Source organism: Jaculus jaculus, chromosome 6 (genome assembly GCF_020740685.1).
Source record: "Jaculus jaculus isolate mJacJac1 chromosome 6, mJacJac1.mat.Y.cur, whole genome shotgun sequence".
Lineage (NCBI taxonomy): Eukaryota > Metazoa > Chordata > Mammalia > Rodentia > Dipodidae > Jaculus > Jaculus jaculus.
The window spans coordinates 101,583,624-101,610,005 of record NC_059107.1 but is presented as its reverse complement, the minus strand read 5'-3'; the positions used below and the strand labels follow the sequence as shown (position 1 = coordinate 101,610,005).

Below are 26,382 nucleotides of genomic sequence, written 5' to 3'. Positions count from 1 at the left end.
TGCGCGCCCGCCCGCCCGCCCTCCGGTCCTCCCGCCCCGCCAGCCCGGGCCCGCGGGGTTGTTAGATGGAACACGGCTCCATCATCACCCAGGCGCGGAGGGAAGACGCCCTGGTGCTCACCAAGCAAGGTAGGGGCAGCAACTTCCCAAAACTTTGCGTCGCCCCCCGGGCGGGGAGGGGGTGAGCATATTTGTTCCCCCCTCCGCGAACCCAGGTCCCGGGCCCCTGGCCTCGCGGGGCTCAGGACCGAGAAGTCTAGCCTCTGCCCTGGCATCCCAGTCCGCATTCGGACCCGGGTGTGGGGGGCCCTGCGCGCGGCCCGAGCTCCCGGCGCCCCAGCGGGAGGGGGTGTCATCCGCGCAGCTGTCACCCTCTCTTGCAACCCCTCCCCCCGGGGGGGGGGGGCCAGGGAGAGGGGGCGGCCGCGTCCTAGGAGCCCATCCGCGGCCACCCCCACCTGAAGTGGGGGACATGGGGGCGGCGTCACTTTTCCTGCCCCTGTGCGCGCGTCTGTCCCAGGGCCGCGGGCTTGGTGGGGAAGGGAGGTAGAGGGGGTCCCGAGCTAAAATAGAGCCGCGGCTGGGGTTCTGAACTCTCTAGCCACCCCTCCACCGCCCCCCCCCCACTCTCCCCTAGCCACCCCGGGCCCGAGGGCGCTCCCGCGGTGGGCAGTGAACAGCGTCGGTTGGGTTTTGGGACCAAGTTCACCGTCTAGAGGCGGGGGCGGCCGCCTGCCGTGGGGGAGGGGTCCGCGCCCGCGGACCGGACTTGGCCCCGCACGCTGCGCCCCGGTCCTCGGCGGCGCGGGGGCCTCTGGCTGCGCTGCCTCCCGCCGGTTTCGCTGAGCAAACAAGCCCGGCCGGAGCCCCTCCCTGCCCCGGTGCGCTCCCCCGGGACCGCCGCTGCGCGCACGCACACACACACACAGTCACACGCGCGCGCACACACAGAGCCGCGTTTGTTTAGCCCGGGAGCGGTGTCCCTGGTTACATAATTCGCCGGATGGCATCAGACCCGGCGTGTTTCTGAATCGCGCAGCGAAAAAAAGTGTGAGTTTTTTTTTTTTACCCCCACCCGGGGGCAGCAGCTCGCGGCCACCGCCTTGCTGAGGGTCAGGTGGAGACGCGAGGGGCGCGTCGCAGGCCTTCTCCGGGTGGGCTTGGGGACCGGAGCTCCAGTGAGGCCTCCGCGAGGGTGGGGAGGAGGTTTGCACCCCCCTCCCCGTGGATGGAATTGCTCCGTTTGGTCACAGTGGGGTTCCCAAACTCTTTCCTTCCTCGTCAACGTTCTTCTGATCTTCAGGATGGTGTCCAAAATAGCGGGTAGAATTTCCACAGGGAGTAAGGAATAGCGTCACTTTTTTTTTTCTTTTTTTCTGGAGCACTCCCAGGACTTGGGGCCACTTGGCCACGAGACTGGGTGGAGAGCACGTTCTTGGGACCAAATCCTTCGCGTTCCTGGCCCTCTTCCTCCCCACCCCAGCAGTGCTGAATAGAATGAGGCCTAGCACCTGGAGGGCTGCCAGCTGCGGGGGACCTGGGTGTCACCCCACCTCCCCTTATTAGGCAACATTAGCAGGTCATTTTTTCTGGGATTCACTTTCTAGAGAGTTCCCCCAGCTTGTCTAGAGGCCAAGCAGCCAGGGTGGATGGGGGGAGGGGAGAGGCTTGAAATAAACCTGCCCTGAGGAAGGATGGGAACTTGCCTGCTTAGATCCAACCCACTCCCAAGCCCCCTGCTTCCCAGAACTAGGTGTTGGTATCCCTGCTGACCTGGCTGTATGACCCAAGCAGCAACTTCACGCCTTTTTTGGCTGCTTAGCTGAGCTGAGGACCGCAGACTGGCTGCATGCGTTTGTAATTCTCTGCCAGACTTCCAACCTCATCCCAGTAAAGAACCCAAGAGCCAGGTAGAGGAGAAGAAATCTGAATGTGGAAGGAAGGACATGAGAGGAGCCAGGCAGAACAGCCTTTGCTTCCCACCAGGTGCTCCTCACGGGCCACACCAGGATGAAAGGGATGCTGGGCAATCAGAGCTGGAAGTCATTTAGGAGGGTGAGTGTTGGGCAGCAGAACAGATAGCTCAGAAAGCAAAGCAGCTGGCGTGCTATCGGGTCGCTGGTGCTGAGTGCATTTTCTTGGAGTTACATTTTTGTTTTCTTTCTGTGCATGTGGTTTGTCCTTCAAACTTAGCCCTGGAGAAATCTGAGTTCTCAGGACTAGCGACTGTTTTTCTCTCCTTGCTTTGTAATTTGATTGCATTCCGCAGAAGGCATGCTTTCTTCCTGAGCACGCTGGGTACCCGGCAACCAAACTAGCTTGCTGAGTTCCACATCCTTTACAAACAGAACCTGCATCTTGAAACACTTCAACCAAGGGAGGGAGCAGACAGATGTTTTCATTAGCTCCTTTAGGGTCCTGTCCCTCCCTCTCATCACATCACATCCCCAGCCCCTACCTACCTTGGGGAAAAATGGGAAGGAGTGTGAGGCAGTTTATTAAGTCAATTTCTGGGGCTGGAGAGATGGCTCAGCGGTTAAGGCAAAGCCTTAACGTTCCCAGTACCCTTGTTAAAGCCAGATGCACAAAGTGCACAAGTCAATTTCTAGAAGAGAAATAATTTTGTCCTAGCTTGGGTGGCTTCTCACTGAAGTTGTTTTCCATTGCAGATTTTTTTTTTTCATTTTTAGCATTTTGTTCTCTGAGCTTTTAGGCTGTCTGGGTATGTTGATGATTCAAAAGTAATTACAGTAGAAGTAGAACAAAGTTGCTGAAAGCATTGATGATAAAAGCACCAAAATTGGATCATCTTCCCAGACAGATGGGAGAAATGGCTTCCTGGTACAGCAAGGACAGGGTTGTGTGTAGCATCAGAAATAGAAAAGTTGCTATCAGTTTGGCAAGAATGACTGTTTATTGCAGCCCCATATGAGGATGTCACTACTTGTGCCCAGCTTTGGGCTTAGATGGGGATAAGCCAAGGAAACAAGACCCCAGCACAGTGATCCACAAGGCCTTTTGGGCCAATTCGGAGATGTTTTGTTGTGGGAGAGGTGGACTGCCTGTTCTTAGGAAAGGGTGATGAGGCCTGGCTTCCTCTCACAGGTGGAGCTGGGCAGGCAGGCTCTGATAGCTCATCCTAGTAAAAGTTCTTCTCAAAGACTCTGGCATCCCTAAAAAGTAGGATTGTTCTTGCTGTCAGAGGGGAGAACCTTTTCACACATACACCTTTCCTGTAGGTTGCAACTTAAGTCCTTAGTGGGGAGAACCTTGGAAGTTGGCTTGCGGGTTTCCTCCTCACCTGCCTCCAGAACCTGGTGCTCCTTGGAGCAGCGTGCAGGGTGGGAGCTGCTCCCTTTTCCCAGCTCGGCTTCTGCCTTGTTCTCTTAGTGTTCCCTCAGCTGGTGGGAGTCACCTCTGGGGCTCTTTTGGCTTTTTTCCCATGGGGGGGGAAGGTCAGGTAGGGATTGTGTGGCCATTCAAGCTAGTGTTTGCTGCCACACTTTGAACACCCAGGGAGTGCTCTTAATAACCAAGCTTGCAAACGCCCAACACCTGAGGCTTTGCAGCTGACAGGCAGAGATTGCAACAGAGCAGGACTTTGGAATGCCTGTGGAAGGACCCTGGAGTGCCAGTGATGGTGGTCTCTCTTTCCTCTCCACTAGAGAATTCCCCTCCATATCCCTTAACATGCATGGTAAATCCCTCAGAAGGCACATTTCTAGCCAGTGTGATTTGAGTGCTCCCAACTTTTCTAAGTACAAGAAAAACAGTCTGTGGGATTGTGCATGTGTCTGTACGTGTATATACTCTGATAGTTTTTCTTCCCTTCTTCCTCTTCCTCAGTTTTCTTCCTGCTAGTGTTTGAACACTTTGGGGTATTATCTTTTATTTCCATCTTGGAAAGTTGGGTTCTTAGATTGAGTAAATTGGGACCAAGTTAGTATGGCATAGGCTAAAGCATCCAATATTCATTTATTGTTCCAGCAGCAAGACAGCTTGCTTCAGTCCTGGGTTCAAATCCTTGCTCTTATTGTTCACAGTAACCCTTTGTCTATCCCTTCAGTATTCTGAGCAATTTACTTATAAAATAGGAATAATGCTTTCTTTCTATATTACAGATGTCATTTTTAAGCAGTTTGACTGCTTCTCTGTTCTCCCCTTCTTTCCCAAGGCTTCACTGTGTAAACAGTCAGCAGTCATGTGGGTTTTACTGCTACAGACAGGTGTCCAAGGGGCAGAGGGGACATTGATGTGAGAGCTTAGGCCTTCTGGAAAGATTCACCTCTGAGCCTTACAGCCTTCCACAGATCCCTTTCTTTGTATCTGTGTGACTTGGCATGAGAGTCTGTCTGCATGTGCCTTAGGGCCTCAGTCGTTCTGACCAGCACCTGGGCATCTGGGGAAGTGGCAGGAGGCCAGAGAGTCATGTGCCTCCTGTAAGAGTCTCTGAAGTCCAAGTAAACCTGCACTTACTTGACCTCTTAGAGGTGAATGTAACAGTTAGATACAAGACAGTTGTGTGCCACCCTCTTGCTGAGTGTGTTTGCTTTGAGATTAGTGGTGATCTTCAGAATTTTTTTGTTTTTGTTTTTTGAGGTAGGGTCTCACTCTAGCTCAGGCTGACCTGGAATTCCCTATGTAGTCTTAGGGTGGGCTCGAGTTCATGGTGATCCTCCTAATTTTTGCCTCCCGAGTGCTGGGATTAAAGGCATGCACCACCACGCCTGGCTTTGGTTTTTCAAGGTAGGGTCTCACTCTAGCTCAGGCTGACCTGGAATTCACTATGGAGCCTCAGGGTGACCTTGAACTCATGGTGATCCTCCTATCTCTGCCTCCCAAGTGCTGGGATTAATGACGTGCACCACCATGCCTGGCCCAGCTTTCGTTTTTTGGTTTTTGAGGGAGGGTCTCATTGTAGCCCAGACTCAACTGAAATTCACTATATAGGCCCAGGCTGTCCTCAAACTCACAGTGGTCCTCCCACCTCTGCCTCCCAAGTGCTAACATTAAAGATGTGTGTACCACACCATGCTCGACTGAGTTCAGATTTCTTTTAGAGACTCTTCATAACAAGAAGGGTTAAAAGAAGCAAGTTTTGTTTTTTTTTAATTAATTTTTTCAAGGTAGGGTCTCTCTCTGGCCCAGGCAGACCTGGAACTCACTCTGTAGTCCCAGGCCGTTCTTGAGCTCAATGGTGATCCTTCTACCACAGCCTCCCAAGCACTGGGACTAAAGGCATGTGCCACCAGACCCAGTTTTTTTTGTTTTTGTTTTTGTTCTTGTTTTTTTTTTAAATATTTGTGTGTGTTAGCATATGGGTGCACCAGGGTATTTGTAACAGCAACCCAGCACCAGACACTTGTACCACTTTGTGTGTCTGGCTTACATGGCTGGCGTGGGAATTGAACCTGGGCTTTGCAAGCAAACACCTTTAACCATTGAGCCATCTTTTCAGCCCCAAGGAGTAGGCTTTGATGTTTTGAAGCTTTGCTTTTTGCACTTTGGTTCTGGGGTAGAACGCTGGGAGATCATTAAGTAGCTTTTCATCTTGTCTCAAACTGGCCAACTCCAGAAAGCTTGGAATTGACTCATTAGTTTGGGGGCTTGGAGTATAGATGCAGTTCTGACTGCCCAGTATCTGATTGGGCTACACATGAGCACATTAACATGCATGTCTTCTAAAGGAACAAGCCAAAATCAAAGTAGACAAGTGGATTTTGAGCTGGAAGCCTCTCTGGACCAGGCCAAATAGAGCAGTTTCGTTGTGAGCATAGTATGGTGTCCATTCCTTGAGGTTGGTGTGTACCTGAGTCCAAACCTTTTCCTGTAGGATGGGCACTCTTGTGGGCACCAAATCCTCTCACTGAGTAGGAAGTACTCAATGCTTTTTCCCCCCCAAGGCAGGGTCTCACTCTAGCTCAGGCTGACCTGGAATTCACCATGTAGTATCAGGGTGGCCTCAAACTCTCAGTGATCCTCCTACCTCTGCCTCCTGAGTGCTAGGATTAAAGACGTGCACCACCACGCCTGGCTTAATGCTTTTTTGTTTGGTTTTTCTGCCAGGGACTTTTAAAAAAAGTTTGTTTGTTTTCTTGGTAGAGTCTCACTCTAATTCAGGTTGACCTGGAACTAACTTTGTAGTCCCAGTCACAGCAATCCTCCAAAAATATTTTTGTTTTTCTCATCAGGGTCTTTTAACATAGATAGACACACAATCACACACACACACACACAGAGAGAGAGGGGGGGAGTGTGTATGTGTGTGTGTGTGTGTGTGTGTTGAGAAAGGACTTTGGAACTTTGGGTTCTCCACCTCAGTCTCTGAGTAGTTCCCCCCCCCCCCCCCCCCCCCCCCCCCGTACTATACCATGACAGACTCCTTCCATCCTGTTGAGTTTGCTGTTTTCCACCTGCACTATTCCCAGGCAGTAAAGGTGGCTCCAACTCCATTTGTGAGACGGCTCAAATTGCATAACACAGAGCTATGGGAAGGGACAGCGAATCCCAGCTCTTCTGTTTCCATAGAAGAATAGGGAGGAGGCCCCTCCTTCACAGCAACTGGGAGAGACAGCTGGCTCAGATCTTTTGACCCGTTTATGAGTAGAAGAAAACCAAACTCTGAGGACTACAAAATCCTAGCCAGTCAAGATGTAAGGTCGAGAGGGGCTCACTGGACCTGGAGTTGCCTTGAGTCCTGACAAGACTACCCAGAGGCCTCTGGCTTTTGGCCAGGGACACATATCAGAATCTCCTGTAAGAGTTACTAAAAATACAGACCCCCTCCCCCAGCCTGGGACCCACTGACTCATAGCATGGCAGGTGGGCCAGGCAAGTGTATTCCAAATGCTCCCTGTGATTCTGACAGGTGTCTTGGGAGAAGAGCCAGGAAGCACAGCAGTGGCTCCAACTGCCTATTCAGGCCTGAGCAGAAGGTTCCCCTTGGGGGTCCAGCTTTGCTAGGTTTGTCAGAAACCCTGTGGCTCTTCCAGGAGAATCCAAAGTTTTCTTTCCATTTCCCCCCTCCCCCTTTTGGTTTTTCAAGGCAGGCTCTCACCCTAGCCCAGGCTGACCTGGCATTGACTCTGTAGTCCCAGGCTAGCCTTGAATGCACAGCAGTCCTCCTACCTCTGCCTCCCAAGGGCTTGGGATTAAAGGTGTGCACCACCACACCCAGCCGAAAGTTCTCTAAGTGAATGGACAGAATAGTTGTCCTTGCTTACCCAGTAATGATCACAGCCAATATTTATGGAGCACGTATTAGCCACAGGGCAGGACTATGGCTGGTTTTACATTAGTGTCTCTGGCAGTCATCAGCAACCTGAGCTGGTGGGAATTGCTCCCCCATCATAGATAAGGAGGGTGTCTGCTGAGAACTGAAGCACCTTGTCCTCAGGGTACCAACTTGGTGTCAGATCCAGACTGTAGTGGTCATCTTCATCCAGGACGTGCACTCTTTCATTTGCCTTGACTTTCCTGTTGGCCCCTGAGGAAACAAGCAAGCCCAGAGCTGCTCAAGCCACATAAAAACACAAACCTGGCATGGTGGCACAGGCCTTTAATCCCAGCACTTGGGAGGCAGAGATAGGAAAATCACTGTGAGCTTGAGGCCACCCTGAGACTACATATTGAATTCCAAGTCAGCCTTGGCTAGAGCAAAACCCTACCTCAAAACAAACAAACAAACAAAAGCCCAAAACACAGAGTGCACACTCAGGTGGACACACCTATACTGGTTGGCTGGGCCTAGGGGAAGCTGAGAAATGCGGGAGGAGAAACGTGTTCTAAAGGTAGATGCTTCTCTTGGGAGGAACTGGTTGGCCAGTGTTGGAGAGGAAGGGACTGCCTTATGTGACTAGTTTTTATGAAGTCTCAAAAAAGCATTTCCCAGCCTTGGTCCTGTCAAAACCTCTGGTCTTAGACTGAAGTACATTGTTCTCTGTGAGTACCAGCTGACAGGGAACTTTGATTGGGGCCAGGTCACTCCTTGTAATTCTCATCCTCTTTTGAGATAGAGGTACTCTTCCCATCTTGGAAATGGAGAAACTGGGGCTCTTGGCTGCTTACTATATTCCTGGCAGAGTCAGGATTTTTTTTTTTTCTTCAGTGGTAGGAGATGGAACCTAGGGCCTCGCACACTGAACCAGCTCCAGAGGAGCCTGGATTTAAAATAAAATCAGTGCACCTTGGGTAACCACTGTTTTGTTTCCTGGTCCAAGGGTCCTCTTGCTTTGTCCTGGGCCTCAGTGGCTCCTTTTCCTTCTCTTGTCATGCTGTGTCCACTCCATGAGCCTCAGATGCTGGAGGAGAAAGAAGCACTGGCTTCCGTCGAGCATTCAGGAGTTGGGACCGAGAGCCGAGTCAGAAAAGTCAGAGGCCACCAAGACTGAGAGGGTGTGCCGGTCCTGCTTGGCAAGTTTCTGTCAGCCCACCCCCTCCCAGTGGCCTGTTCAGCCCCTCCTCAGGAGGAAAGAGGACTAAAATGACTGGTTTCCAGTCCCCCACAATGTCACCCTTGCTCTAGCTGGCATGACGCAGGGTAAATCCAACTCTTCCCTGGATGGCATCTCAGATTTGTCCTTGCTGCCTTGTGGGCCATCAGATGTAACAGATACTGCCCTCTCCCCTGCCCCCACCCAAGGATCCTGCTGATATCGGTGAGGAAATGCTGTTTATCCCTGGCCAGAAAGTGCTGCTTCTGGGGCCCTAGCCCAGCACACCCTTTAAAAAATGTCATTGTAGGGCTGGAGAGATGGTTTAGCGGTTAAGGCACTTGCCTGCAAAGCTAGAGAACCCAGACTCAATTCCCCAGGACCCATATAAGCCAGATGCACAAGGAGACACATGCGTTTGGAGTTCATTTGCAGTGGCTAGAGGCCCTAGTGTGCCCATTCTCCTCCCTTCTCTAAAATAAAAAAAATATTTTTAAAATGTCTTTTTAGGGCTGGAGGGATGGCTTAGCAATTAAGGCATTTGCCTGCAAAGCCAAAGGACCCAGGTTCTATTCCCCAGGACCCACATTAGCCAAATGCACAAGGGGGCGGTGCATGTGTCTGGACTTCATATGCCGTGGCTGGAGGCCCTGGTGCGCCCATTCTCTCTCTCCTTCTTTCTCTCTGTCAAATCATAAATAAAAATAAAAATAATTTTAAAACAATCTCTATTTAGGGGCCTGCAAAGCCTTGACAGCCTAAATTCAATTCCCTTGCACCCACCCAGCATGCCAGAAAATGATGGGAGGTGAAGCCAAGAGAATCTGAAGCCCTCAGGCCAGACTCATTTGCAGCAGCTAGAGATCCTGTCTCAAAGAAGGTGGATCAGTGCTGGAGAGACGGCTTAGCGGTTAAACACTTGCCTATGAAGCTTAAGGACCCCAGCTTGAGGCTCGATTCCCCAGGACCCACGTTAACCAGATGCACAAGTGGGCACACGCGTCTGGAGTTGTTTGCAGTGGCTGGAAGCCCTGGCGCGCCCATTTTCTCTCTCTATCTGCCTCTTTCTCTCTCTCTCTGTCACTCTCAAATAAATAAGTAAAAATAAACAACAACAACAGCAAAAAAAAAAGGTAGACCAGACAGCTCCTCTGACTTCCACTACACATGCATATGTACATATATTCTTTTTTTTTTTTTAATTTGACCTTTTTGAGGTAGGGTCTCACCCTAGTCCATGCTGACCTGGAATTCCCTATGTAGTCTCAGGGTGGCCTCGAACCCACTATGATCCTCCTAGCTCTACCTCCTGAGTGCTGGAATTAAAGGCGTGTGCCACTAGGCCAAGTGAAATAAAATACTTTTTAATTTTAATTAATTTATTTATTTGTAAGCAGAGAGAGAGAAAGAGAGAATGGGTGTGCCAGGGCCTCCAGCCACTGCGAACAAACTCCAGACATATGTGTCTCTTTGTGCATTTGGCTTTATGTGGGTATTGGGGAATTGAACCTCGGTCATTAGGTCTTTGCAGGCAGGTGCCTTAACTGCTGGTCCATCTCTCCAGCCCAATATATTTTTTTAAATGTCTTTTTACTATGTATTTTCTAAATATTGGAACTTCCTAGGAGATTTGGCCCACGACTTCATTTAGAGGCCCATTCTAAATGATGCTGGTCACACTTTAGAAGTTGCCTGCAATCATTGTTCCCAAAACTGACTTGGAGTCCTTGAGGAAAGGTCCCTAAAGTTGAGATCAGAGATCTAATTGCTAAAAGGAGTAGGAGAGACAATAGGTGCAGTGGCCTATAACAGGTAACCCTTATCCCATTCCACAGTCCTCCCTAGGTTCAGGCAAAAGGATCTTGACTTTGAGGCCGGCCTGGGCTACATTGAAATGGAACCTCACTTGTGCATATGCACATGGAGACAAAAAAGAAGAAGGGAAAGGAGGAGGAGGGCTGGAGAGATGACTTAGCCATTAAGGCACTTGCCTTCAAGGGAGCCAGGTTTGATTCCTTAAGACCCACATAAGCCAGATGCACAAGGTGGCACATGCATCTGGAGTTAGTTTGCTGTGGCTAGAGACCTTGGTGTGCCCATTTCTCTCTCTCTCCCCCCCCCCCCGCCTTTCTTTCTCTCAAATAAATAAATAAAATATATTTTTTTAAAAAGGGCAAGGAGCCTTCCTGCCCTGGGCAGGGGAATTAATGGAAACTCCAGCTGGCTTCGAACTGCCCCAGTTGCTGCTTGCCAGAAGGGTACCAGTGTAGACCATGCTAGTGTGAGCCAAACAGTGTAATTCAAACTTCTTTTTTAGCTTTGTGAGGCCCTGCCTGCCTTGTTAGCAGAAAGTGGTATCAGTGGCTGGGCACACTAGAAGGGGGTTCCCCTGCCCACTGTTTGTAGTCTTTTTCTGTGCAGGGGATGTCTCTTACCCTCTTTTGTCTCCCTGCCCACTCACCTGCTGGTCCAAGGCGTCCTTCCGTCCACCTGGCTGTGCAGAGCCTGTCCATTAGCCAAGGCACAGATGCCTCTTGCAACAACCTGGGAGGACTCCTCTCCAGGGGGAGCCCCAATCAGATGTGTCTTGGCTGCAAAGCCTAGGCAGCTAGCCAAGAAAGGCCGGAAATGCTCCAAATATTCTCCTTCCTCCAAATAAAGGGAGGGAAGCTGCTCAGAGAGGCCATTTCATAGTGATAGCCAGCTGTGACCTTTGCTGTGAGGGGCATGGGGCACAAATACTTGGTGAGCCAAGAAAGCATCCTTGTGAGTGAATAAGCTTAATAAAATCTCATAGCTCTAGGGATTGTCTTCTGCCCAGTCCCACACGGATCTCCTGTGAGGAGTCCTTTGCTGGGGCACTAAGCTGTGTTGTTGGCAACCAGACCTGACCTTCATAAGGTTAAAAATAGTGTTGCCCTGATAAGGCTGGTCTTCCTGTATGTATGCACACATGTGTGTATGCACTTGCTTGTTACATGGCACAGGCAGGTAGGGTTATTATCTGGTGCTTCTTTTAAAATGTGTGATCTTTATTTGAGAGAGAGGATGGGCGCTTCAGGGCCTCCAGCCGCTGCATACGAACTCCAGACACTTGTGCCACTTTGTGCATTTGGCTTATGTGTGTCCTGGGGAGTCGAACCTGGTCCTTTGGCTTTGCAGGCAAGCACCTTAACTGCTAAGCCATCTCTCCAGCCCTCTCTGGCTGGTTCTTCTTGAGGCAGTGAGGCACATCAGTGGGGAGAAGGAGGTGATCAGATCAAGTAGGACAGCCTTTCCTGATTTGCCAGCATTTGTGAGTACCATTCAGTGGGGTTGAGAACAGAAACAAAGCTTTTGGTGTCTTGGGGAGAAGATATGAGGTAGTTATGAAACTTGTTCATGGTAATTCTTCCCTCCTCCTTGAGTCTTGAACTTCAGCCATTAAGATGAAGGTGGGAGGGCTGGAGAGATGGCTTAGTGGTTAAGGTGCGTGCCTGATTCACTTCCCCAGAATTCACATAAGCCAAATACATACACAGTGTGGCACATGCATCTGGGGTTTGTTTGCAGTGGCTGGAGGCACTGGCATGCCCATATTCCCCCACCTAATAAACGAATAGTTTTTTTTTGAGCCAGGCGGTGGTGGTGCACACCTTTAATCCCAGCACCTACGAGGCAGAGGTAGGAGGATCACCATGAGTTCTAGACCAGCCTGAGACTACATAGTGAATTTCAGGTCACCTGGGCTAGAGTGAAACCCTACCTCAAAAAAACAATAATAATAATTAAAAAACAATTTTTTAATCTTTAAAAAAAAGATGAAGGTGGGAGAAGCTCCTAATCTTACCATTGCTGGTCTCCAGAAATGAGACTACAATGTCCCCAATTAGAGGTCCATGAATGAGGACCAGTCTATTGCCAATTAGATAGTTAAAACAAGCAGGGCATTTAGAGTTCACATAGGACCTTCCTCTTAAGTCTTGATCCTTTCAGGCCTTGTATCCCAGTTTATAAATGAGGAACCCAAGACTGGACCTGAGCCCAGACAGCCGTCTGAATAGAGAGATACCTCTCTCATCACCCTCCTTCCCCTCCCCTGCAGCCTGCCTCAGTAGAAAGCCTTCAGTAGTGAGGTGCAGGGTGGGGCGCGGCCTTGTCCTCAGCCTCTGCCCTTCCAGTCAGAGTAGTCCCGTAATTGGGTATTTACTGGTCCCTCCAACACCCAGCCCTAACCTCAAGGTTTGGGGCAGGGAGAACATATCATGAGCAGACGGGAGGTGACGGCTGTGTGTCCACAGGGAAGGTACAGCTGGGGAGGGGCAGGTGAAGGGGGAGAGCAGCTGGTGTGGGGCTCCAGACCCCCACTGGAATCCTGTCCTCCCTGCCAGCGAAGCCGCATGCGGTGCGATCCCTTCAGGCCTGTATATCTTCTTGTGCCCAGTGTTCCTGTCCTGGAGAGAGGTACTCCTCCCCATCAGGTGGGCTTGAGGGTGGTTTGCACCTGTCTGTCTGGCATGTAATAGAGAGTTGGTTGAAAAGAGTCATTCAATCAGGTGTGATTTCATACATCTTTAATCTCAGCATTCAGGAGGCAGAGGTTAGGAGGATCTCTGTGAGTTCAAGGTCACCCTGAGATTACATAGTGAGTTCAGGTCAGCCTGGGCTAAAGCGAGAACTTACCTTGAGAAAGAAAAAGAACCATTGAAAGCCCTTTGGGCTCATGTTGACCCCATTCTAGTCTGTAGTTCCCCTTGACCCTTAAGCACACTCCTCGCCCTAGGCCTCCTTCCCCGGTAGGTATGCACACGTTGAGGGCTTGCTTCTCAGGAGTAGACTCACAGAGCCTTGCACTGGACGTGGGGACCTAGATTCCAAACGGAGTTTTTGCTAGCCCATCCTAGAGAATAATAGAGCAAAAGTTCCAAGAAGAGACTTTGAATTTGCTCCCAAGCCTAGTAGTAGCTGCATGAGTGAATATGTGCAGTGTCCCTGGAATGACAGAGGCCCCATTGGGAAACACTTAAGAGCCTTGTTTCTAGGTTCAGACTGATAGTGGTGTTAATGTCAGACCTCCTGACCTTCGGCAAGTTGCTTAGCCTATCTGTGCTTCAGATACCCTTCCATACATTGGGAAAGTAGTACTTACAAACGGGTTTGTAGGAAGTTTTTAAGTCAAGGTGGTTACAATGTCAAGTGCCTAACACAGGCCTGGTACATCTCTGGTGCTCTGTAAGCATGGTTATGGCCCCAAAAGACTTAGGGGCTTGCAAGCCCCAGGCACACAGCTCTCTCAGTGCCACTTTCCTCTCTGCACATGAAGGAGGCCTTTTCTGATTCTAATTCTCTGTGCCATGACAGACTAGTGGAGGCTTCTCCAGGTCCTAGTTCTATAGATGTGACAGAGGCTCTGCACAGTCTTGGTCAGTGAAATTTATTATGCACCTGCTACACTGAGGCCAAAGGCTGTTGCCTATAGGTTGTGAGGCCATAACAGACTGTGCAGGGAGCCGTGTTGGAGGAAGCTGAAGCCGGGCGGATGAATTCTCAGGAGGGTTTGTGTAAAGGTGAGGCTGACAGGCAGCCTGAAGAAGGGTGGAGGGAAGGGAGAGGGAGAAGGAGAGGGAGTGGGGGTTGACCTTGCTGTTCCTGGTATTTTGCTTCAAGAGCTCCTCCCAAAGTCAGTGCATTTGTGATCTCTTGAGAATGCAGAGCTGTTGGTTACATTATGCTTTTGAGAAGACCCTTATCCCCTGGCGCCCAAGCTCCCACATAGGGACAGGGCACTTGTCTGGTGGGCCTCCTGCAGTGGGCACAGGCAAGGCCTCTCCATGGCCCCAGCCAGCTGCCCCTTTCACCCTCTGCCTCTCATGATTACTCAGCCTTCACGGCTTCTGTCACTAAGATGCTGAGCACATTCCTGAGGTGGCCTCTCTTCAGGAAAGGCCTGGGTTATGTGGCCTTTTAAGAAAAGTTCTGTGCAGGGTTAAGCCTCCAATTGTGGTTCTGCATGAAGAAACCATAAACCAAAGAAAAAGCAATGGTTCGGCATTGGGCTTGGAGCTTTGTTCAGCATCTGCTGAGTCCCTGAGTTTACAATTGAATGTGAGCCAACAGGCAGGTGGGAAAGCTGCCTTTTGTTTCTGCATAGATTAAGAATAGTGTGTTGGGGGCTGTCCAGGGAATGCCCTATTCTGCTGCTAAGTGCTGGATTTGGTCTCCATGAAGGCTTTGAGGTATGTCCCCAGCACAACTTCAGGACAAAATGCCCAAAGAAATCTTGATTCTTCATACCTGTACAGCTGGAAGCTTCAAAATGGTGTCTAGGTTTTCATGCTAACTACTAGAAAGGCAAGGTTCCCGTGGGTCATAGCAGAGGCATAACTCAGGAGTGGGGTGCCCTGACTGCATAGGTAGCATGTCCTGTGCCCTCTGGGTGCGGCTAATTCACTTGACTAGCTGCTGTGTTCGGGCCATTTCTCCACCTTGGTCCTAGGAAGTTTGGTTTTCTCTCATCTACCTCAGTCTCAGGCTGCCCAGTCATTGGATGTGGCACTTCCATTACCTGTTCTGAAAGGGCCTCCTCTGTGCAGGACCTGAGGGCTGGGCTCAGCTGAGTTGCTCCCCCACACCTTGGTGTCTTCCCTTCATTCTGTTTCTCCTTTCCCTCACAAAGACAGGCCTGCGCTAGTTTGTCTCATGATTTAAACTGGTGTGGCTGGGGAGAGACCTTCTGCTTAAGCTCTGGAGGACTGGGGACCATTCTGTGAGTGGTTGTAGAGCACCACCTCCCGGCCACAGTGCCCTTCCCATCTTCCCACTTGCTCAACAGTTGGTAAAGCAGGTCATCTGAAGCAACAGAACTTGCAAAGGCAGATCTCACGTCCTTTTCCTGTCAATCCTATAATGCCCCTAGCTTTTATATCTGCTTGAACTTTCTGGGGCTGCCTTGCCAAGCTTCCTATACTGAAATACCTTTGTTCTTCCAAAGCCCACATGGTCAAGGTAGGGTAGAGCAGCTAGTCTAGGAGAGGCCTCAGCCTAAGACCTGGGGTGTGGATGTGCATGGTCCATGGACTTAATCCAATTGTTTCCAACTAGGCTTTGTGTCTCCAGGAAAGACAATGTTAAGGAAAGTGGCTGGAGCATGGAAAGGGGAGGCAAGGTTATTAACAATTCCTTCTTCCTTAGGACCTGTGGTGGTTTGGTAATTTCTAGCCTGGAGTTTTTAGGCAATTTGGACTCAGTTCCGTTGTCTTTGGCCCAGCATCTAGAGAAGCGGACACTGCTGTGAATTGCTGCTCCCCGACTCCAAGGGGAAGGTGACCCTCTTATCTAGAACTGGTAGTCTTCTCAGAGACTTGGGTCCTCTTGAATTAATTTTGAGGGCCTCTTCAGTGTGCTGTAGCCACACAAGCAAAACATCCATGTAAGTGCCTTGGCCCATCTTTGTGCCCCACTCCCATAGAATGAAGAACAAGTCCTGGGCAGCTCAGGCCTTCCATTTCCCAAGCCAGAGTGCGGGGATCACTGCTTTAAAGAGAAGATGTTACAAGCATGCACGCTTCATTGTCACCACATGTGGTTGTTTAGCAGGCATGTACTGTGCGGGGCAGAGCTTCCAGACTGGAGAGAATATGAGCACAGGTTAGCTGCTGATAGTCTAATGTCCCTGTAGCTAATGCCTTTGTTATTAATCTTTTCTCTAGGTCTAGTCTCCAAGTCCTCTCCTAAGAAGCCTCGTGGCCGGAACATCTTCAAGGCCCTTTTTTGCTGTTTTCGTGCCCAGCATGTTGGCCAGTCCAGCTCCTCCACTGAGCTCACTGCATACAAGGAGGAAGCTAACACCATTGCTAAGGTACCAGGATGCGGTGGTGCATACCGGTCAGCAAGGGAGTCCATAGATAGCAGACATTCTCACCTCAGCCGAAGTCATGAAGATTTGTGGCCCAGGGTCCTTCCTGCCTTTCCCTTAGTAGTCAGTCCATCTCCTTCTAGGGAGCCATCTAGATGTCCTTGTGGTTTCTAGGACTCTGAAAGGTACCTTGTGTGCAGTGTCACGTGAGCCACATAGCATCCCCACAGAAAGAGTCCCACTTTGCAGCTATGGAAAGTGAAACTCCAGAGCTGTACAGACTTCCTGAGGAGCCATGGGGAATCATTGGTGCTCTCAGGATTGAAACTCAGATCTCTGGCTCTGGAGCCTATGTTTGGTGTTCTCTTTTATAATAGCTGCCTTCTAAGTGACTTTCCTTGCAGAGATCAAGGAATTAAAAGTTTGTCATGCTCTTTATAACCCTTTAGAACTGCATGCATTTGTACCAGCTAGAGATATTTGGAAATTGTGTGGGGTTTTTTTTGTTGTTGTTTTTTGTTTTGGTTTTGGTTTTTGTTTTGTTTTGTTTTTCAAGGTAAGGTCTCACTCTAGCTCAGGCTGACCTGGAATTCACTATGTAGTCTTAGGCTGGCCTCAGACTTACGATCCTCCTACCTTTGCCTCCCGAGTGCTGGGATTAAAGTTGTGCACTACCACGCCCAGCCTTGCTTTTTTATTATCACATGACCAGTAGGTATAGCTAGCATTTTTAGGATGGAGTCAGCCTCAACCAACAAGATAATATTCTTCCCCAAATACCATTGATACCTCTCTCTGAAGCAGTGAAGCTAGCTGTTCTTTTCTTTCCAAACAGGACCAAATATTACTGTGCATTCCCAATTATTACGTACTTTCAGTGACATAAAAATTAGTGTGTTGTATCATTAACTCAAAAGGCAGATGGAAAATTATATATTAACATGGAAAAAAGTATTCACCTAAAAACTTGAAGAAAAACACTAAAATGTCAACATTTTATACATTTTTCCTGCAAATGTCCCTATCATGTGTGAATCTTTTTTAAATTTAATTTTATTTATTTGAGAGAGAGAGGAAGATAGAGAATGGGTGCCTTCAGCTGCTGCAAACAAACTGCAGACTCATGCACCACCTTGTACATCTGACTTACATAGGTCCTGGGGAATTGAACCTAGGTCCTGTGGCTTTGTAGGAAGTGCCTTAACTGCTAAGCCAATTTCTCCAGCCCTTCTCATAACACTTAATACTGTCAAAAGGTGAAAAGGGAGGTCATACTGATCTCTCAGCACTACCCTCCCTCACAGTTTGGGTACCCACAGTGGCTTACTTAATGTTTTGTGATGATTCATTGTTTCCCCTAGACCCTGCCCCAGGGGAAACCTATATTCTCAAAGGGAAACTAGGTTTAAGGACTAAGCAAGAAGGCTGTCATAGTGTGAGAATGAAGACTCAAGTCCTTGAATCAGCCTCTGAGCTCTCTGTTCCTCACTTTGTCCAACCAAGAGGCTTGGAAGCTGAGAACAAGGATACCATCTTCCCTAGCCTCTATCAGGTTTAATGTGGAAAGAAAGCTCTGGCTTTTCCCCTTGCCAGCCCAGCTCCTAAAAAAGGCCACTTTCGTCATGTGAGGCACTGCTAGATCTAGGGGCGGCAGAAGCAGTGGCTTGAATAGGACAGGAGGAATGTATGAATTGACCTAACCACCTCCCTTCTCTCCGTAGTCTGATCTGCTCCAGTGTCTCCAGTACCAGTTTTATCAGGTAAGTGAATATGGCTGACACATGGTCCCCAGCTAACCTGGCAGGCAGGACAGTGCTCTCACTTTCTGCTACCTTCCTGCTTGGGAAGTCATTTGTGCTAAGTACTTACTGAAGGCCCCCAGTAAGCCTTGGACAGCCATTCATGTTCTTGTCACCACTGCTCCCCACCTCACACCAGCCCTAGCTGCCACCTCATATTTCTGTCACGTAATAGTCTCCATGGAAGGCTAGAACCAACTGCCTCTGTTTGCCTTTAAGCAGTGCTTGTCCTGGGTTGGTGATTCTGTCTCTACAGGCAGCCCAACCCTTTCCAGAAGAGTTCTTCTGAAGGAAACAATTGGGCTTGCTTCTTGGTGAACACATCACAGCAGCCTGGCTCTGGTTTTAGATCCCTGGGACCTGCCTGCTCCCGGAGGTGACAGAAGAAGATCAAGGAAGGATCTGCGTGGTCATTGACCTAGATGAAACCCTTGTGCATAGCTCCTTTAAAGTAAGTCAGCATGTGGAATCTTTCTACTCCATCTTTGGCCTGCATATGAACTGCATAACAGATGTTGTAAGGTAGTTTAAAGGTGAAGAGAGAAGTAGCCAGAGGATGCCGAGTGTGATGGCCTTTAATCCTAGCACTCAAGATGCTGAGGTAGGACTGCTGTGAGTTCAAGGCCAGCCTGAGATTACATAGTGAATTCCATGAATTCCAGGTCAACCTGAGCTAGAGTGAGACCCTACCTTGAAAAAACAAAAAGCAAACAACAACAACAAAAAGTGGCTAGAGGACAAGACAGTTGGGGATATAGTTCAGTGGCAAAGCACTTTCTCAGCAGATAGGAGGTCCTGGGTTCAACCCCAGTACCACCAAAAACGAACAAGAGTGACCAGAAGGGAAAGTACAGGCTACCCTTGGAGTCACAGATATCCAGAGGCCATACTGAAGAATGTTGAGGAAGAACTATCTATCTGCTCCCCTCCAAGTTACTACCCACAAGGCTACATTTGCTTATAGCTACGTAGCACAGAAAGCCACCAGAACTCCATTATAAGGTAGTCCTAAAGTCACTGAATCTGATTTGAAAGCCTTAAGCCAGGCATGATGGAACACTAGTAACCCTAACATTTTTTAATTTATTTTTATTTTTTAATATTTATTTGGGGGGGGTAGATAGAGAATGGGCGTCCCAGGGCCTCCAGCCACTGCAAATGAACTCCAGATGCATGCACTACCTTGTGCATCTGGTTTAATGTGGGTCCTGGGGAATCGAACTTAGTGCCTTTATTGCTAAGCCATCTCTTCAGCCCTTGTTTTGATTTTGGAGGTAGGGTCTTGCTCTGGCCCATGCTGGCCCAAAATTCACTATGTAGCCTCAATCTGGCCTAGAACTCACGTGACCATTCCTACCTCTTCCTCTTCAGTGCTGGGATTAAAGGGTTGTGCCGCCACGTCCGACTGTGATCCTAACATTTGAGAGGCTAAGGCAGGAGGATCATGGTTCAAAAAATGCCAAGTCTCTGCTAAGTAGGATTTGGGGTGTGGACGGAGTGAGGAGATGGGAATATGGCACCTGTACTGGGCTGGCACCACTAAGTAGGCTGGCAGGAGGAGCTTCCCAGAGTCTCTTTAAGTTCTGCCCCCATCAGGCTGTGGCAGGTGCTTCTTGCCTCTACCCTGAGTTCACTGTTGTTTATCTTAACTTTCAGCCAATCAACAATGCTGACTTCATAGTGCCTGTAGAGATTGAGGGGACCACTCACCAGGTGAGCTACCTGCCAGGCCACACGCAGCCCCACCTGAGTGGGGGCCTTTTCTGCTCACTGAGTGCCTCTGTTCTCCCAGGATTTGTGTTCGTTCCTTCAGCTATCCCTTTTTCTGTAACTTCAGCCTCCTGTTTTATTGGTAGTGTTGACATTCAAGGATTTCTCATCTTAAAAAATAATTTCAGGGCTGGAGAGATGGCTTAGTGGTTAAGGCGCTTGCCTGAGAAGCCTAAGGACTCAGGTTCAGTTCCCCAGTACCTGCATAAGCCAGATGCAGAAGGTAGCACATGCATCTGGAGTTCATTTGCAGTAGCTGGAGGCCCTGGAAGCCCCTCTAGCTGTCACTCCTTTTCCTCTCTGTGGTCTGACTATCTGAAAGAATGTTTACTGGGTTTTTGTTGTTGTTTTCCTTTTGTGGTTTTTCAAGGTAGGGTCTCACTCTATCTAGCCCAGGCTGACCTGGAATTCATTATGTAGTCTCAGGGTGGCCTCGAACTCACAGCAATCCTCCCACCTCTGCCTCCCAAGTGCTGGGATTTAAAGTGTGTGTCACCATGCCCGGCTAATGTTTACATTTTTTAATAGTAGTCATAACCATCATACCTTGATCCCCACTAAGTAGACAAACCCACATTTTATGAGACAGAACTGTTAGGATTTACTACATTTTCTTTATTCCTCAATAGTGGTGTCTCTGCCTGTTATAGGCAACGAGACCAGGAGTGGTTGTTCTGTGCCTGGAAGGCCCTCCTCTGTATCCCCACCCCTGTGAAGAGCTAGTGAGATGCCTCCTCCCCAGCCCAGACCTCACTCCTCTGTGACACCTTCTCTGTCTTCCCTTCCTTTGAGTCTTTCCCCTGGATTCTGCCCGAGTAAGTTCTTGGTATGCATCTGTCAAAGTGAAGAGCACTGGAGTCTAAACAAGACCAGGCTCCAACCAAGCATACCCTGCTCTGTCTGGGCTTGAGGATCATGTGGCATTGGTGGTAAGAGAAGACGTACTCTGCACACTTGCCCAGAAGACCTGCTCGTTGGCCTGAGGGTCAGGGACCGTGGAGTAGCTGCCCTGGGAGGTGTGGCACTTGTTTGCATGGCCTGGTCACACAGGGGCTCCTAGAGAATGTGGCTTGAGACTCCATGTTGTCATCACATCCCCTCTCCTTTAGAAGCTTTCTGCACAGCAGCCTCCCAACTGAGGTGATCTGCTGGGCGGATGATCCCTGCAGACTATTGAGGGAATCCCCCCAGCAAACACACAAATACATATTGTGAACTGATCAATGAGGAAGGTCATGAGTAATAGAAAATGAGTGAGATTAAAGTAGAGGAGGGATGCCTATCCAAGGTGAATTTAAGAAAAGAATAGGCAGGTGAGATCAAGCCTGCTGGGTAGCCAAGAAGAGGAAGGCTCTTGTTTATGAAGGGTAGAGAATGGCAGAAGGTAGGAGCAGTTTGTGGCCGCATGCAGGGAGCTCCTGCTGCAGAGCTAGAAAGGGTCTGAGAGTTGGTGGGTGATTTGGGCCAGGAGGGGTTGCGGTAGGCCCATACTATGACAGAGATGTGGATGAAAGGGGTTTTGAGGAGATCCTAGAAGAGCCTGTGCAGGCTGACAGCAGGAAGCAGCAAGCTCGCCACTGGAGGGGGAGGGCCTCGTGCAGCTGAAGGACCTCTGAAAGCAGAACGCGCAGGATTGTGAAAGCGCACACTTCTTTATGGTGACTCAGGCTCAAAGAAGCCCTGTGAGGGCAAATGTTTCTGGAAATACCCATGTCCTTGTCTGGAGGAGCCCTGGACAGGCCGTCCTGCTGGAGCCAGGCACAGAAAGCTTCCTGAACGGCTGTGGCTGGATTCAAGTAATCCAGGATAGGCTATTTCCATCTGCGAGGCCTATTCTTGATTACTTGTTTCTGGAGGCAGCTGATGGTCCACGGAAACAGACGGCTCCTAGGACATGGTGTGTGCTTTGCTTCCTGAGCTGGGTTAGGGTTGGTGCTGCTGAGCCCACAGAAGTCTGATGACCAGGTAATGCAGCTTGGGACTGACACGGAAGGTTCCAGCCGTCTGGCCCTAGAGGCTGGGTGGGAGTGTCTGAGCCTGCTTGTTACTCTGCCAGCTGCCTTTCCCTCGCAGGGTATTCCAACCAGCCACCCTGCTTCCCCCAGGTGTACGTGCTCAAGAGGCCTTACGTGGATGAGTTCCTGAGACGAATGGGGGAGCTCTTTGAATGTGTTCTCTTCACTGCCAGCCTGGCCAAGGTACCGGAGGGCAGGGGAGAACAGCAGCCAGTAGTAGGTGGTCAGCAGCTGTCTGCTTGTCCTCAGGATACAAGGGAGCAAGCAGCACTGCATCCATGTTAAGGCCCCTTTCTCTTCCCAGTATGCCGACCCTGTGACAGACCTGCTGGACAGCTGTGGAGTGTTCCGGGCCCGCCTGTTCCGGGAGTCCTGTGTGTTCCACCAGGGCTGCTATGTCAAAGACCTCAGCCGCCTGGGGAGGGACCTGAGGAAAACCCTTATCCTGGACAATTCACCTGCATCTTACATCTTCCACCCAGAGAACGCAGTGAGTGAAGCTGGTGGGCCCCCGTGGCACTAAGGGCTGAGATGGGGAATGGGCTGGGATCGTGCGAGTCACTAGAGCACGCCACCTCAGAGTGACCCGGTCATACTAGCGTAGCAGGTCCTGGCAAGGAAGGGAAAAGGCAATGGACTGAACTTTTTCCTGCCCAGGTACCTGTGCAGTCCTGGTTTGATGACATGGCAGATACTGAGTTGCTGAACCTGATCCCAATCTTTGAGGAGCTGAGCGGAGCAGATGATGTCTACACCATCCTTGGGCAGCTGCGGGCCCCTTAGCCTTCCTGCTTTCAAGCAGCGGCCATCCCAGTAGGGGACTTGGCTACACTGTGCCTTTCTGATCCTCCTGACCAACCCACGTGTGTGGAAGCTGGAGCACCTCAACAAGGAGCTTGGAAGTAGTGAAGAGTGATTGGAAAAAGCACTAGGGCAGGTTAGATGTGGAGTGGGCAAGTCACAGCAACATATCTAGAACTGCCTGCACTCAGAGTTGGGTTCCTTGGTTGTAAGTGTGAGTGTCTGGTGAACTGTGGTCCTGAGTGTGCAGGATTCAATGGGGGAGAAGCTGAAAGATAAGAATCTTCCCAAGTCAGTTGTCTCCTCCCCTGTCATCCTGTGAGCCATTGAGCTTTACAGAGATGAAGACCATCACAGGCTCCAGTGCCAAGCCACGCCCTTGCCTCAGTGTCATAAGGCCTGTGCCAAGGAGAAAGACGGGGCTAGAGGCTGCCTTCCAATACCCCAGGAACACACCTTTCTGAAAATGTAGAACTTTGTCCAGCCAGCTGCTGCAGACACAAGGACATCATCTCCAGGAAAAATGAGAACTTGTTTGCAGAACCAGTACTCTCACTTAGCCATCAGGTCCTGTGGCCCACAAGCTGCACTTGCCTCTGGCCGAGGGCTGTGGGCCCTTTCTGTGTCTCCCCAAGGCTCAGGTGCTGACTGGGCCTACCTTCCTAGCCATAGTTTTGCTCCTGTGGGGAAGGAGGTCTTCTCCTTGCCCTGGAAGAGGAAAGATAACCGATTTCCGTTCTTTTGACTCTGTTTTAAAATTCTCTTTCTAAATATGGAGTGGTGGGCCTGGTTTGTTCTGGCAAAGCTGCCGGCCTGGGCCTGAGGTGAGTGTGGCAGGTGCTGAGGTACAGGGAGGAGTCGGACGCGGATTGTGTGTCCCCGCCTCGCAGTTCAGCCGAGCTGCTTTCTCAAAATCGCCCTTCAGGGATTCTGCTTGTGCTTATGTTTGTGCAAGGACATTAGCTCCACAAGTTACGAAGGGCTGCCAAGCTGCCCAGTCCTTTTTGCCTGGGCAGGGCTCTTCCTAGTGTGTCTTCCGTGGGGCCCTGTCCTGACTGAGCCCTGTTCATTCCTGCCTTCACTGTTCCTGTTTGGTTCTGTTCCTCTCCAGGGCCATGTGAGACTTCCAGAACTAGGGGAGTAGGTGTTGCTGTCATTTGATTTGCCAGCCTGCTTCCAGTAACAGGAGTGAGACCTCAGACCTGAACTCTGGAGATCTCTACTCACAAAGGTTCTAAGTATTGAGTGCTTTAAAAATAAGTCACATAATGGGAGTTTCTCTAGAATGGAAAACAAAAGAGGAAGTGCTACTGTAATTGGGAGCACAAGGGAGCCCCCCCCAAAAGGAGCCCCACTTCAGCATCACTGCCTTAATCGGGGCCTCCCCCAGGGCTGGGTAAATTTTCTCTTACCTCTTTCTAGGGTGGGAGTTCCTGTCCCTATCTCGATTTCCTCTAGAGGCAAGTGTCCTAGAACATTTGTGAATTGCTTCAGGTGTGGTCACCACCCACTCAGGACTCAGACCATAATCCTTTTAGGTTTCCACACGCTTAGTGAAGCCTCAAGAAAGCCACGTGTGGAGCTCAGTGTTCTGAGTGGTAGCTGGCTGCTGGCACCTCTCTAGCATTGTGCCACCTTCCTTCCTTGTGCCAAAACTGTGAGGACTTGTCTTTCTCTTTGGTGACACAGAAGTGAAACAGCCTTATGCTCTGGTGCCTGTGGGGTCACTGCAGGTGACAGGAAGAGGGCTCCAGGTGCTAGCCAGGACCACCAGCTTCTGAAGGAACACGGGAGCTCGGCTGCAGCTGCAGGGCCCGGCCTTGTGCTTTTCTCCCATCCCAACACTGCAGGAGAAGCCCTTGACCAACTCGTCTGTCCTGAGGAGCCAAACTTTTCTGACTAAGCAATAAGAGGCTCAAAGCTAATGGAGTTTTCGAGAATTCCTTCTGCTCTCCTTTAAATTTCCACGTTTTTTCCTTGTGGCCGAAGAGCCTGTGCCCACACCCCAGTTTGGTCAGGCTTGCCCCAGTGCTTGGTGGGAGTGGCCCTGCTGCTTCCACATGAAGCCCCCGCATTATAGGCCCTGCTGTCATCAGAACCCTGCTTGCCAACTGCAGTTCTCTACACAGGTGCCATCCCCACTCCCCGCTTTCCAAACCCAAACAGGCTCTTTCCATGCAGACCAGAGTCAGCAGAAAATCGACTGTCCACTTGCTGGTTTAACTGTCTTAGGGGCAAGTGATGCTTGCAAAACTTGCTCCTCAGAGGAATCTGGCAGATCCACTTTTGGAGGAAAGACTGAGGGAGCCAATTCATCCCAGTCTGTTACAGGGCTTGCCGCCAGTTCTCTCCATTTCAGATTGGTCTTTGGGAATCAGTAGGCCACCAAGCCTGGTGTCAGCACCAACTTAAGCCATGCCAGGAATTTGCCGACCTGCCAGGTTCAGTTCTTTAAGGTGCCTCTTCAGGGACACAGTGTGTCTCTCTGATTGGGCTTCTAAGTGAAAAGCCTGATGTTCGTGTCCCTCTTATAGGGGGAGCTTTGGACACAGGACTAGCTTGGTAAAGGGCCAGGTCAGGGTTTCTACTCTGCATATTGTAGAGGGGACACTGTAGGCCCGTGAGTCCCTTACTAGAGAGGTTGAGTGAACTTGACTTTCAATTAACCTGGAACCTTCTGTTTAGCCCCCTCCTGCCTCCCGAAGAGTTTTGTGTCAGTGTACACCTCCCACCCCCACCTGGTAACAGTGCCCAAGAAGCTTCTTTGTACTAGAAGCGTGGGAGTGTCTCAAGGAAGTTGTTCCCTGGGAAATGGATCCCATGCAATTGCACTGTCCCTGCCCTGCTCCTTAGGTTCAGGAGCAGACAGGCCCACACAAGGTTTCTGTACCCAGTGGCTCATCCCAGCTAAGTGAGGGTGGGAAGCCTAATTTGCCCTTTGAGCCTTTATGTGGCTTCTTAATAATGGCTGTTCTTCAGTCACTGTTTTTGTAAATGGGGGCTTAGTTTTGTTTGTTTTTGTTTTTGTTTTGACAGGGTCTCATGTATCCCAGGCTGGCCTCTAACTTGCTATGTAGCCGAAGATGGCCTTAAACCTTTGATCCTCTCTCCTCCACCTCCTGAGCGCAGGGATTACTGGTATGTGCCACCACACAGCTGATGCGGTACTGGGGACCAAGCCCAGGGCCTCCTGCATGCTAGCTAGGCAAGCAATCTACCAACTGAGCTACATCCTCAGCCCCTTGTTTATTTTTTAAACACCAATAAATAATATTCTACCAGCGGGGAGAGCAGGTCGGAGGTGAGAGACCTGGCTGGCTGCCTCACTCCTGTCATGGGGGCCTGCCTCGGGGGCAGCCCTCCACCCTGAGTACTGGTGCACTCCTTTGCCGGTTAGTCCCCTAATTTGCCCATTTCCCTTGCACAATGCCATTTGGAGGAGAGGGGTCTGCTTCCCGCTGTGACTGGGCTATGGGAATCTGACTACCTTGCTTCATGATTTGATAAATTTGTTGTATTCAAAAACTTGAAGTGTAGGACACCATTAAGTGTTTATATTTTTGGAATATTTGTACTACAATTAATTAATAAAAGTTGGTTTAAAACCTATCCAAAGATGGAAGCTGCCTTCTTACCCTGCCACTACTCATTTGGGTACCCAGTGAACACTACCCCTCTTCCTTTATGGCCCATTTGGTCACGAACCTGGAGCACCTGGTCAAGGTCACAGT

The 26,382-nt window shown here is 50.1% G+C and overlaps 1 protein-coding gene across 1 annotated transcript; it reads left to right on the top strand.

The window, feature by feature from the left end:
• Nucleotides 1–7: 7 nt before the first annotated feature.
• Nucleotides 8–26,260, top strand: Ctdsp2 (CTD small phosphatase 2). Its single transcript, XM_004650042.2, has 8 exons — nucleotides 8–129; nucleotides 16,121–16,269; nucleotides 17,988–18,026; nucleotides 18,415–18,516; nucleotides 19,722–19,778; nucleotides 21,941–22,033; nucleotides 22,155–22,340; nucleotides 22,508–26,260. The coding sequence occupies exons 1-8, from the start codon at nucleotides 66–68 to the stop codon at nucleotides 22,631–22,633; spliced, it is 816 nt and encodes a 271-aa protein (XP_004650099.1). The 5' UTR covers nucleotides 8–65; the 3' UTR covers nucleotides 22,634–26,260.
• The last annotated feature ends 122 nt before the right edge of the window (nucleotides 26,261–26,382 follow it).